This window comes from Camelus ferus, chromosome 16, assembly GCF_009834535.1.
Source record: "Camelus ferus isolate YT-003-E chromosome 16, BCGSAC_Cfer_1.0, whole genome shotgun sequence".
Taxonomy (NCBI): domain Eukaryota; kingdom Metazoa; phylum Chordata; class Mammalia; order Artiodactyla; family Camelidae; genus Camelus; species Camelus ferus.
In genome coordinates this window covers 31,948,327-31,961,613 of record NC_045711.1, presented here as the reverse complement: position 1 = coordinate 31,961,613, position 13,287 = coordinate 31,948,327, and the positions used below count along the sequence as shown (strand labels likewise).

Sequence of the window (13,287 nt, the reverse complement as noted above, 5' to 3'; positions counted from 1 at the left end):
ATAGGCTTTTAAAAGATCATTTCCTTTGAGCTTTTATCTGGAATTCAATGCATTCCTCTCCGATCATCTTGTTCTGACTCCAAGCAACACGTGTTCCCTCCTATCAATGAACATTAAACTCTATAGAGACTTGACCTTCTCTCTAATGGAACCCTCCTGAAGACATCGATTCTCTGCTACTATATTCTATATTATCAAATTAAATGTACTCCAAGGCCATATAGGGAATTTCAGCTTGAGATGGGATCATTAATAAAACTGGATTTGCAAATGCTTCCACCTTTCAGTAACAGGAGACTCACATGCGGAATGTTCCAGTGAACCTAGTAAAATAGGTCTAGAGTTTAGGACTGTTATCTTCTAGGAACCTGGGGCTGGAGCCTGGGCTGTTTGTAAAAGAGGAGACTGTGGGTATGAATCTGTATGTAGTAGGCAGTAGACACCTAGATTTTAAAGTACATTTCAACTTTCTTTATTCTTCATCAGGAAATTTTTATCCTTCTATTTTGACAGAAAACTTGCCCTTTCTTTGGAAGGTGCATAGAAGATCTTCAATAGACATAATTTCAAGAAGGGGTATGTCTGGTTGTCCCCATCCACTCAAAATCTCAGTCAACCTTCAGGGAAAGATGCAAAGGAAATAAGGGGAGATATCTGGGCCTCCTTAGCTGTTCTGGGTTCTGAGGGTCACATGTGACTTTATACATGATAGGTGGGTGGTATTAGTGACAGAGTTGTTGGGAAAAAATTGCAAGGAAGATAGGTCCAGAAAAGAGAGAAGAACGCAAGTGGAGGGAAAAAAAAAAAAAAAAAAAGAAGAATTGTTAAGGCAAAGAGAAGGAGAAAAGGAACTGCATGTAAATAAAACAGATGAGGATGAATCAGAGTGATTTCCCAAATATAGGCTGCATCGGAAGAAAAATGTGGCCAAGAGGAGCAGTGGGACCTGAAAGAAAAGTGGGGGAGGGTGAGAGGAAGGGAGTGTGTGGAAGGCAGAGTATGGAAATACAGCAGGAAGACAGCTGTTTGTATTCCAGCCCGTGGTGAGGAAGTGGATGTCAGCCTCTCAGCTGCTTATCCCCAGCCTACAACCTACACTGAGGCTTCTGTTCATTCATTAGTTCCTTCATTTATGGAGCCTCTTCCTTCTTCTGACATGCTGAGTAACAGCCACTTACTGGAGAAGCCAGTAAGGAGGGAGAGGGAGCAAATGCATGAATGAAAGCATATTTTCTCAATGGGACACAGTTTGCTACTGGCGCCTCTATGAAAATTGAGGAGGGAAGCTAAATGCAGGCTCATTAAATCTAGAGCTGGACCTGTCAAAGCAGAAACAAGCAGAAGATGTTTGTGAATACTGATAGGTACACACAATAAAGGCAGGACTAGGAGTTAAAGAGCAGGCAGAATGCATCGAATGAAAAAGAACTGCATGTAAATAAGAGAGATGGGAACGAATCAGTGACTTCCTAAATATAGGCTGGCGTATGGCCAGGTAGGAAACTTCCAGATCACAAGCTTCTCAGTTAAAAACTGCAAGAATCATCCCTGTTAACCAGCTGAGCAAATTCCTCACTTAAATACATACTATCACGTAATTCAGAGCATCTGAGTAATTAGAAAGGTCAAAAGACATGGGAAGAATCTTGCATTCACTTTATTTAATCACTGAAATGTACTATTTCAGTATATCCATATTTACATATGTTTTATTGTATTTTTGCAGAAAAAAAAAATCTGCCCCACAAGATCTTCTCAGTTGTATTATTTTGATCTCACCAACTTGAACTAAACACAACTCCACGGGCATTTGTAAGTGGTTGAAGAGAAATCTAATTTTCAGTACAAGTAGAAAATAGAAAAGAAGGAAGAGTATTTATTTCTTAGTAAAATTTTCTATTGAAAATGCCTTTAAACAATTATTTTTTTCCTTTTCTTTGATGACTGTCCTCTGTAAACTCATTCTTAGTGGTGTTTAAAAAATTTAGACATAGACCTAGAGATCATACTAAGTGAAGTAAGTCAGAGAAAGACAAATATCATATGTTTATCACTTATATGTGGAATCTAAAGGAAGGATACACAGGAACTTATTTATAAAATGGAAGCAGACTCACAGACATAGGAAACAAACATGGTTACCAGAGGGGAAAGGGTGGGAGGGAGGGATAAATTAGGAGTTTGGGATTAACAGATACATACCACTATATATAAAATAGATAAAAAATGAGGACCTACTGTATAGCACAGGGAACTATATTCAATATCTTGTAATAACCTATAATGGAAAAATCTGGAAAAGAATATATATATATATATATATATATATATATATATATATATATATACACATATATATATATATGTATATATATATATATACTGAATCACTTTGCTGTACACCTGAAACTAACACACCATTGTAAATTAACTACACTTCAATTTAAAAAAGGCAACAATTTTAAAATGCTACGTTATGATAGAGAAGCATATATTACCTTCTGCTCTCTCCACTCAAAATGGATGAATTAATTTTCTTTGAAGTGCAAAGAGTCTGGAAACAGCCAGAGCAAATGGAAATAGGATAAATTGGACAAACAACACTGGCTTCCAAGGTTCCTGCTTCCCCAGGAACCAGTCGACTGAGTTGCTGAGATGTGGAGACAAGTAAGCTCTAGCCCTGCACAAGGACCAAGGCACCACTGTGAATAAGCTGGTTTGTAACTGGTTCACCCATACAGCCAGTTCATTTTCTAAACTGAAATAAATCAGAATGCATAAGCTGACTATCATCCCAATGGACTGCTGCCTCTGCTGCTTGGTCTAACAGAATTGACTTTGCTTGAAAAGAGACTTGAAAAGGTTCTGTGTCAGCTGACTGTTTAAAAAATCATTATAGTTGGGAGTTCTTCCAAAAACTCCAGTATTTGAGTAATAGTAATCTTCAGGCAACATGTTAGTCCACTAAAATTCAAGACAAACTAACCTTTACTGAAATGGAATTCATCCACTGGCTTATTTAGTGGGCACAGAATAGCTCTGACTCTTAAAGAAGCTTCTGGAGCCCCTCTAAGTTTTAGAAGACTGGCTTTGCAAAATCCAAAGTCCCATGGACAAGTAAGTGTGGGAAGTGGTGCATACTACATCTCCCTTTGGGACATTGACCATGTAGGTTAGAATAGTAAAGGCCCTGAGAAGTCCTGCAATCACAAAATCTGTTTAAATCTGTATAATCTGGTGCTTCCCTTAACTGGCCATGACCCATCCTAATGATCGCTATAAATGGTTCTGCACTGTTTCTGTCTCAGTCCTCTTGAATCTGGGAGATTTTTGAACTTGGTCATTCTGACTCTATGACACCAGCCTCATGCCATGACTCGTGCCTCCATAGACTTCAACCACCCTCTCTAGGAAGGTGGCCTGAGCCTTTCTCACCAGCACCCCCAGCTGGAGTACTGTTCCTATGCCTTGGTCCCTAAAAGGTCCCAGCTCACATGGCTCACATGGCCCCATTTCTAAGAAGGGCTATTTCCTTTTGTGCCCTCCCCCACCCCACCTCCAATTACATACTGCCCTGGATACTTAGGGTTAATTGTGATGCAGCGATAAAGGTTATTTTCTTTCTTTTTTTTAAATTGAAGTAAAGGCTATTTTCTAATCATCCAACTCCCATCACTACCCCATCTCCATGACACCGAAGAAGTATTATTCAGGGACCTCTAGCCTATCTTAGCGTACATAGTAGTTGAGATGGTCAGGTTGTCCTCTAATTTCCTTCTCAACAAGACCAATCCCAGGGTTCAGATATAATAATGTATTTTCACTAGACCTGTAACTATTTCCGAGTTATGTAATTTAGAGGTTTCTACTACCCTTGGTTGGGACTCAGCGGAAGGTGAGGGAGGGGAGCTGAAGAAGGATGAGCAGAATGGAGGTCCGTCTGTATACGCAGCACTCACCAGCTCCTTCAATTATCGGGGACGCAGATGAGGCCAAGATTGAAAGTGAAATTCCTATCCAGGACACTTGGCTGCTTTCAGAAAAATGCCCCAATCTCCTTATTGCCACTCCTGGGAAGATAACTCAGGTTCATGCTGGGTGACTGACGACCCAGTCGTGAGCAGCCAGATTCTCTCCCCCGGCTGGACTAACCCAACCCTGAACAACCCCATCTCTCATTGTAGCTCAATACTGTTTGAGGTTCCTATTCCCTGGTCTGTTACAATTTACTTTTTCTACCTCTTTTGACTAAATAATTAAAATCCTGGGTATCATTGGACAGCCCACTACTACTCTGGGGAATGGCATAGTCCGTCCAGCTAAGAGAAAGGTGCTTTCCACTTGTCATCACCTCTTCTGCGATTCTTATTAAAAGATGTTTTGGTGGAGTGGGTAGTCACGGCAGTAAAATATATATAGCAACTGTATATTCTAGGTCACTGCTATTGACTTATTATAGCTTAAGTTCAAATTCTTACAAATAGGAAGAAAACCCATTTTTTCCCCCTTCATTACTACCGAGGTTGAATTGCTGCTGCTCAGCTATGTTCATATTCCAGCGTGGGCTTTTTTTAGCTCTAGAAAAACAAAATCGGCGACTTTGGAAAGCAGCCAGTCTCCTGGGGCACCTTCCTTTGTGACTTTATAAACTTCAGAAGAACCGGCAGGTTTTGAAGAACTGGTTAGATGGTCTATCCTCTGGAAAACTGCCATCGTGTTGTTCTTTGTTTACTGTATAATTAAGATTTTTTCCTATAACTGAGCTAAGGATATTTTTCCACTTCCTGTGCAAATGGCATTTGCACATAATCCTAAACACACAGTCACTCACAGTGATGAAAAAGCTTTTATGTCTTGATAACTGTGATAATACAGAAGTCCTAGATGACCCTAAAGAGAAAGTTCTCTTGGCTGGATTTTGTCACAAATGAGGGCAGCATGAGGTCTCGGTAACAGGCTGGACAGTCAGATATAAGACCCAGAGGAGCCTAGAAATAGACATATATTGCTCTGGACTAGTCCCATGAGAAGAGACACCTGTCCCGAGTATTACTAAGAGCCCCTCTGCCTCCCTGATGGAGGGTGGGCGTGATGACCCCAGCTGGGAGTTTGGCTTTGGGGAAATTTTGCTTTGGGGCCCAGACAGGAAATATGGGGACTGGAAAGACATCAAGAAGAGGTATTTAGGATTAAAGGATCAGGGGATAAAGAGCCCAGTGAAAAAGCATTTAAAACAGGAAAAAAGATGAAGGCAACTGAAAGCATCTGTCCTAAATCCTGGGCGCAGACCCTGTAGTTAGAGAGAAAGGCGGACTCTTCCTCCCAGGCAGAGGGCGTGAGAACATGGCTGAGTCCTAGTCTAGGGGAGGGAGGCAGCTTCAAAATGAACACTGCCGGCCTGAAAGTGTGCACCTGCAGCCAGAGAGAGAAAAGCCAAGAGATCCTTACTGGGGAGATGGAAAGAAAAGCTGTGCTATATTTGGGATGGAAAATAGAAGAGGACTAGCCGGGAACAATGTTGCTGCTTCTCTATGGAGAATTAAATCCAGATCTTGCCCTGACACTCAAAGCTACCATGACCTGGCCTCCACGTGTCTGAGGCGCCAGCAACATCCAGCAACATCACTTGCCCACTGGGCCTGGAAGGACCACGCTATAGACTGAATGTTTGTGCTCCCCTCGCCTTTGTATGTTGAAGCCCTAACCCCCAGTGTGATGGTATTTGAAGATGGGGCCTTTGCGAGGTAATGAGGTTTAGATGAGGTCATGAGAGTGGGGGCCTTCATGATGGGATTAGCGCCTTTATACAACCCGAGAGCTTGCTTTCTCTCTCTCCTATGTGAGAACAAAGCAAGAAGACTGTTAGCAAACCAGGAAGAGAGCTCCTGCCAGGAAGTGAACCAGCTGATACCTTGATTTTGAACTTCCCAGACTCCAGAACTGTGAAAAATAAATGTCTGTTTTTAAGTTACCCAGTTCATGGTGTTCTGTGATGCAGCCCAAGAAGACTAAGACAGAGCAGGTGTCTGCAGATGGGAGTTCTACTCTCTCCAGGGTCCAGCTCAAATGCCACCGGCTCCGAGATATTTTCCCATATTTCTCCAGGCAGAATTTCTCCTTTCCATAAGCCTCCGTTTGTGCTTCAGTTGTAACGCTTAGCACAGGTCTTCCTTGAAACAGTCATGTATTCATCTGCTCTCACTTTGTTTCCCCCAACTCTGCCCTCTTCGGACCATTTCACTTCCTAAATCAATCCTAACTGAGGCAGAAAGTACTTAATTAAGTTGTTCTGACAAGTCATTTGACTGCCCTAACGTTAATGTGTCATGTCAGCTGTAGGACAGTTTCCCGATCTTTACAATTCTCTCTCCTCCCTTTTCCTTGGACTACCAATACACCTGATTTTTGTACATTAGTTTCTGAAACCAGTTCTGTCCCACTGCCACCCCTCCCCCTCTTTTAGCATGAGTATAGCCCATGCAATATTTGGGACATACTTATACTAAAAAATTATTTGCTTTTAATCTGAAAATTCAAACTCAGCTGGATACTCTGTATTTTTACTTGCTGAAGCTGGCAACTTTACCCCTCCCCCCCAGCATCTCATGATCAAGTAACCTATGTAAGAGGGCTGTGTTCTGTTCTTGCCTGTACCTCTTCTTGAGGACTACAGTCCTGTCCCTGCAGCTAAAGGCTCCAGTCCAGGGACCGAGGCCTTCCCTTTTACATTGCAATCGCTTCTCTGGCTGGATTCCCAGTGCCATTCATTCTACCCTCTGGTCTGAACCTCTGCTGTCAGCGCAGCTTGGAGTTCATCCAGGTCTGAGTGCCAGCCTGTCTCCTGAGCTGAGCCTGTCCTATCTTGCCTCCAGAAAACCCCATCACTTACAGATGACTCCCAGGTTTTGACTGGGATGTGTATTTCTCACCGGATTGTGACTCCTCAAAGGGCAGGGATTATTGCTCCATGAAGCCTAGCATCTGGCATGATGCTTTACACATCGCTGGTGCTCAATAAATTACTGTTAACCTAAACTTGAAAGATGGCGTTATGGGTTGAATTGCATTCACCCCCAAATATATGTTGAAGTCCTAACCTCAGTTCATCAGAATGTGATCTTATTGGGAATTAGGGTCATTGCAGATGTAATTAGCTAAGATGAGGTCACACTGATGTAAGGTAGGTCTTTAATCCAATATGACAGATGTCCTTATAAGAAGAAGAGAGAGACACAGCAAAGAGGGTGTCATGTAAAGACACAGAGACACACAGAGGGAAGACAAGCTGTGTGAAAACAGAAGCAGAGATTGGAGTGGTGCTGCCACAAGCCAAGGGATGCTGGAGGCTGCCGAAGCCTAGAAAGAGGCAAAGAAAGATTCTTCCCCTGCAGGTTTCAGAGGGACCGTTGCCCCTGAACTTGATTCAGACGTCTAGCCTCCAGGATGGTAACATGACAAATTTTCCTTGTTTTAAGTCACCCAGTTTGTGGTACTATGTTACAGCAGCTCTAGGGAACTACCCCAAGGATTATATTAGGGAGGAACTGACTTAAAGACTGAGGTTCTAGAAGAAACCAGGTAACACTTAGAGTTACATGGGGGTGAGTATGAGATCATACAACTCTATCTAACTTCTTTGTTTTGTCTCCAAATTTTCTCAGACAGAAATAACATAATTTGTGTCCCTTTAAAAGTCCTTACTGTGTGATTGGAACTGCAGGAGTACTGTGGGGCAGAAGCTGGGCAGAAGGAAAGGCCATGGGTCCTTCAGAAATCCTCCGTGGCCTACACAGAGGCGGGGGCTAGAAAACGGAGGTTCAGTGATGGAAGCTGGTGGGAAAGGCTTCAGCGGGAGGGCTGTCTTGGGAGGTGCGTCGCCGTGAGCACGGCTTTGCCAGAAACTATGGTTTTCACTCTGTTGCCTTATGTTTTCAGAACCTCAGTCTTTAATACATACTCTTAAAAAAATGAACACAAGATAACGAAACATTTTTCAGACTCCATTTCTCTGTTAGCCATCCCCACATTTCACAGCAGTAGCGTGAGTTTATGGAGAATAAACACCATCAGTTTTGGGTCAAGTCAAGGTGACCCAGTTCTAAAGACAGCAAATAACTGCCTTTGTGTAGCTACAGGGACAAGAATCCTCTTGGCTGTGTAACTATTGATCACATTTCAAATGAAAAGTCCACACAGTAGCTTTTGGAGAAGTGGGGCGTGGGAAAACACCAGCTATCAATAAAATCAAATAAAACTCTAAACAATTAGTACCGTCCAGTTAACTGGAATCCAGTCTGCACTGTGGGGTCCAAGATATATTTTCATGTATTGGTCCACTGAACTTCCATTTTAATGATGGCAGCTTCCAGCATTGAATGATATATAGTAACACTGAACATTTATTGAGGATTTACCACGCACCAGGGACTAGGCTGAAATTTCATGTGGATTATTTGATATAATCTCCATATCATCCTCATGAGATAGTTACTATATTCTCCCCACTTACAGATGAGGAAACAGAGGCTTCAAGGGAATTCATCTGCACAACTGTTAATGGAGGCAGGATTCAAATGATTCCAAAGTCTTCCTCTTGAAAACAGTGAAATTGATGGGGCTGGGGGATGCTGTTGGTGGGGAACCATTTAATTGCTATAAATTGTTATTTACAGGCAATGTGCTAACAGTCTTCCATATATTAGACCAGGGGTTGATAAACTGTAGCCTGGGGGATAAGTGTGGCCTGCTGCCTGGGCAAATACGACCACATCCATATCTCTATATAGAGTCTATGGCTGCTTTCTCAGAGACAGAGACTGGCCCATAAAGCAGAAAATATTTACTATGTGACTCTTTACAGTAAAAGTCTTCTGACCCCTGTGTTAGATCATTGAATCCTCCCACTAATAGCTCTATGAAAGAGGGATTAACCCAATTTTAGAGATAAAGAAATGGGTTCAGGGAAGTTAAGCTGCTTGTTTCAGAGCAGTGTTTCTCTGTCTTCTAAAATGTAAAATTTGTATTTTGTCATAGAATTTCCTTTTTTTCCCCCCAAAGCTAGGGACATTGGAGAGGGTGCTATATATATTCCTTCCTTTCATAAAAGAAAAGATATTTTAATACCCAAGAATGAGAGCTATAATTATCAACCATCCTTTAAGTGGAATATATTTAATTTTATGAGAAACGACTTTTTTCATTTTGCAAAGGACACATGAGAACACGGCCATGGACCAGCATGCGTGTAAGAGCTGGCACTTGGGGGAGTCACTTGCTTAAGAACTTCAGCTAGTGAGAGGCAGAGCCAGAGGACACTCAGGCCTATCTGACTCCAAAGCAGATGACACTTTTGCGTCTGTTGGGACGATCTATCCAGCTTTGACTCATGTATTCTTCCTGTCATTCAAAACTACTCATTGAGAATCTACTATGTGCAGGGTACCAAGCTTGGCTGTGTTGACCAAGACTAAAAAACTCAACTCCATCACAGCTCAGTTAACCATTTTCTTATTAGGACAACTTGACCTGTTTGCCATTGGGGAAAATGATCCGAACGAAAATACTGCAACACAATGATATTATAGAGTCCCTTTCTTTTAGTATAAATAATGACTATAATGGCTCTTAGGCCAGGAAGAAATTAAATGATTTTATCAAGCCACTGAGACTGTCCAAACCAGACCTCTGAGTAAAACAGTTTGAACGTCCGTCTTCCTAGTTTCAAGGTTTTTCTATAAGGGATCAGGCCACAGACTGCAAGTCTAAGCCCTGCTTTCCACCAGTAACTACCATCATCTCTTTAATGGCACATTTCTAGACACTGTTCTTCTATTACAGTGAACTATCACGAGTAGAGCAGTCAAGCTATTTAAAAATACAAGCAAAAGTTAATTATGTAAAGTGACTATCAAGGCATTTTAAATTAACAGTCATATTCTTGAACAAATGAGAACATTCAAATTATTGCATTATATATAACCATGTAATAGCCTACATTTAAATATTTCTGATTCTGAACTATTCCTCTATTTTTAAAATTACATTGATAAGATGAGAAGTACAAGGGAAGTTCCAATTACTCCACTGATCTTAGGCTGAATATTTAAAAATGATTAAATGAAACTTACTGTGTATTCTGGTCCCAGATGTTCATTTGGACAAGAGGGAAAAGAAAAAAGAGAGAGAAAATGATGATTTAGACCACACTTATATGCAATATAAAACCACAGAACTAAGAAATACTGCTGAATTATAATTATTAAAAATGTGGTAAAGAAACCTTCCAAGAATTAAACTTTCATAAACACTAAATGTCTCCACGTTTGCTCTTGAAACTCTTTCATATGATAGCTCTGTGGTTGGGCAGATAAGGGGTGTAAAACAAGATTCAATTAGCCTATAGGTTTGTGGCTAATTAAAAACCGAAAAGTTTGGCATTAGAGAAGCAGAATTAAAGACTAATAATTCCAGTAGAGCATTTCATTAACTGCAAAGGAAATCTTCTAAGTGGAAAAGCAGCTTTTACAACCAATAAGATGAGCTTGTTATGATGATATTCAAGTGGGATCTTGAATTTTCTTTTTTTGTTTGTTATATGAGGGGGAGATAATTATGTTTATTTGTTTATTTATATTTGGAGGAGGTTCTAGGGGTTGAACCCAGGACCTTGGGCATGCTAAGCATGCGCTCTACCACTGAGCTATACCCTCCCCTCAGGATCTTGAATTTTCGTGTGTTCGAGGGCAGGAAACAAACCTTCTAAATTTTTTGCCCATAGTTTCTAGTTCAGTATCAGCACAGAGTGCTGTTATCACTCCACTACAAGTGAGAAGGACAGTGACAAAGAATTTCATATTATCCAACTGCAAAGGAAGTAGTTTGGAAGAGAGAGACCCAACAGAACCTTTTATAGTAAATTATAGTCAAGTTTTATTTTGCCGGGGTGAAGCGGGGTAGGTTCTAAAGCAAACAAGTCAAAAAAACAAAAAACAACAACAACAAAAAAAAACCAACTTGTTTATAACCAAACTAGACTTCAAAATCATTTGGGGATTACTGAGAAAATGGAGAAATAAAGATAATGGAACTTCTAGAAATGTCACTAAAAAGAGCCTCCTTTCCTTCTTCCATGTGCTATTTACTACAATCAGTTTAAGAAGGAAGATGGAATGAATGGTTTAGCTCCCCCCACCCCCCTCGCTAGGAAGAGTGCTGACCTAAGTATGAAGGCAAAGGGTCAGGAAGATATTACAGGGCTCCCCCAAGTCCCTGCCTGGATAATCCAGTCTGAATCCTGCTACGTCCTTGCATGTACACACGTGACATCCTGGGTGTCCAAAGGACTTACCTGTAATTGTGTAGGGATAATAGTTCCATGCCTTCTCTGTAACGTAAAATATTTTGGGGACAACAGCTCTAGCCCAACTAGGCAGTTTGCTAAGAGGAAAGAAAGAAAAAAAGGTAATTAGAGTCTGGCCACATGGCCTCACTTTGCTACCCTATCTTTCTGGAGAAACTGACCGCTAGAAAAATCAGGGAAGTTCTGTCTCTGCTCTTCTCTCCACAGCTACCCCTTCCCCATCTCCCTGGTCTTCACCGTAGTTAAATCGTCCTCAGCTCGTATTTGTGTGCTCTTCAAATGTGTGAAGGCAGAAGGTTCTAGCCTGGTTTAGGGGACCTCATAGAACTATAGGCCTGTCCTCTTTTGATCTGATTTACAAGGACATGAGAATTCAGTGCTTGGGAGGTGCCATGTCTGGAGGGTTTGGCCAGCCTGGCTTTTGTCTCCTAGGAGTGATATGGTGGAAGTGGTGATGAGGGGATGTTCAAAGCCAAATATGGTGGGACAGAGGCAAACGTCAGAATCAGGCATCAGTTTAACAATCCATCTGAGTGATGTTTTGAAAATGGACTAAAGCAACAGAGAGCAGCAACTTCAGAGACATGAAGAGGAATAAAATCTAGCCCCTTGATGACTGTAGTCAGTTGACTTGTGCCTTCCCTAAAGACATATCCACATGTTATCCCCAGTACCTGTGAATGAAAACTTATTTGAAACTAAAGTTTGTGCAGATATAATTAAGGATCTCAAGATGCAATCACCCTAATGGTGGGCCCCAACACCAATGACTGGTATTCTTATAAGAGAAAGGAGAGAGGGATTTGAGACACAAATTCATATAGAGAGGAGATGGCCATGTGAAGATGGAGGCAGAGATTAGAGCCAAGGAACATGTAGGGTTGCCATGGACACTAGAAGGTAGGCGAGAGGCACAGAACAGATTTTTCCCCCAGGAGAACCAACTTGATTTCAGACTTCTGGCCTTTATCCTGTGAGAGGATAAATGTGTGTTGTCTTAAGCCATCCAGTTCACGACATTTTGTCGCTGCAGCCCCAGGAAATTAATGCAATGACAGAGCCGTTCTTCTGAAGCGGGGATCCAGGCAGCCATTTGCAGAAAACATTCTCAAAACCAGGAAAACCCAAGGGTGCAGGTCCCAAGACCTTTGTTGAACCAAGGACTGATCCAGTTTTGCTTTGCTTTGTTTTGCTCTGCTTCCTTCTGAGGCAAACTACAGCATAGTGCAGGCCCAGAGAATTCCTTCAATAGTGTATTTAAATATAGAGCATTATATATCCCTTAAATATGTCTGCATGATTTTATTTCCCCCCTACACTCTATCCTGGGGTTTTCTGTCTTTCTAGACACTATCATTTTGTTTCTTTCCTATTCTGGTGCCTACAGCCGAGTGTCTAGGTCACTGATGTCTAGCAGTACATCAGACCCAGAGAGGTGACGCAGACTCCCAGCTCCTGGGGGCTGCATGTTGGCAATAAAGAGCATCAAGAAGCAGTTGTGAATTCCAAGCTGTTAGAGCCAGGAGAGAGGGGGATGTCAAGCTAAAAGAACCCCAAATCCCCAACCCCTCTTGGACATGGAATTTAAAATGACATCCAGAGCTGTTAAAATACTGTGTTACCTTGTATGTCTTCTCAAATTGTTTCTCTTATTTCTGACAGTCTCCAGGCCCTGCTTTTTAAAAGACAAATATGTATTTTCAAAGGCTGGCCAGACCTAACCCAGTGAAAGCTCTGGGCCGTTTAGCAGGGCTGAAACAAGTGGGGAAACTCAGAGCCCCCCCTGGGGAGCAGTGAGTGTCAGAGGAAGGCCACTGCTCTCAGGTGGGCTGTGAGGGGCGGGCGGAGCGGTTTTAGAATTCACATAACAATTCTTCTTGCTGCTCTAATGCAGACTGTCTCACTCCTATAAAATCCTCTCTGCAGTA

General features: G+C 41.8%; 1 protein-coding gene across 3 annotated transcripts in view; it reads right to left on the bottom strand.

The window, feature by feature from the left end:
* PITPNC1 (phosphatidylinositol transfer protein cytoplasmic 1) overlaps positions 1-13,287 on the bottom strand; it is a 217,164-nt gene that overhangs the window by 86,199 nt on the left and 117,678 nt on the right. For all 3 annotated transcript variants that reach the window (XM_032457045.1, XM_032457046.1, XM_032457044.1), the window contains exons 3-4: positions 11,348-11,436; positions 10,128-10,135 (exon numbers count right to left, since the gene is read on the bottom strand). In XM_032457045.1, the coding sequence (XP_032312936.1) occupies positions 10,128-10,135; positions 11,348-11,436 (97 nt within the window). The remainder of the gene's footprint in view (positions 1-10,127; positions 10,136-11,347; positions 11,437-13,287) is intronic.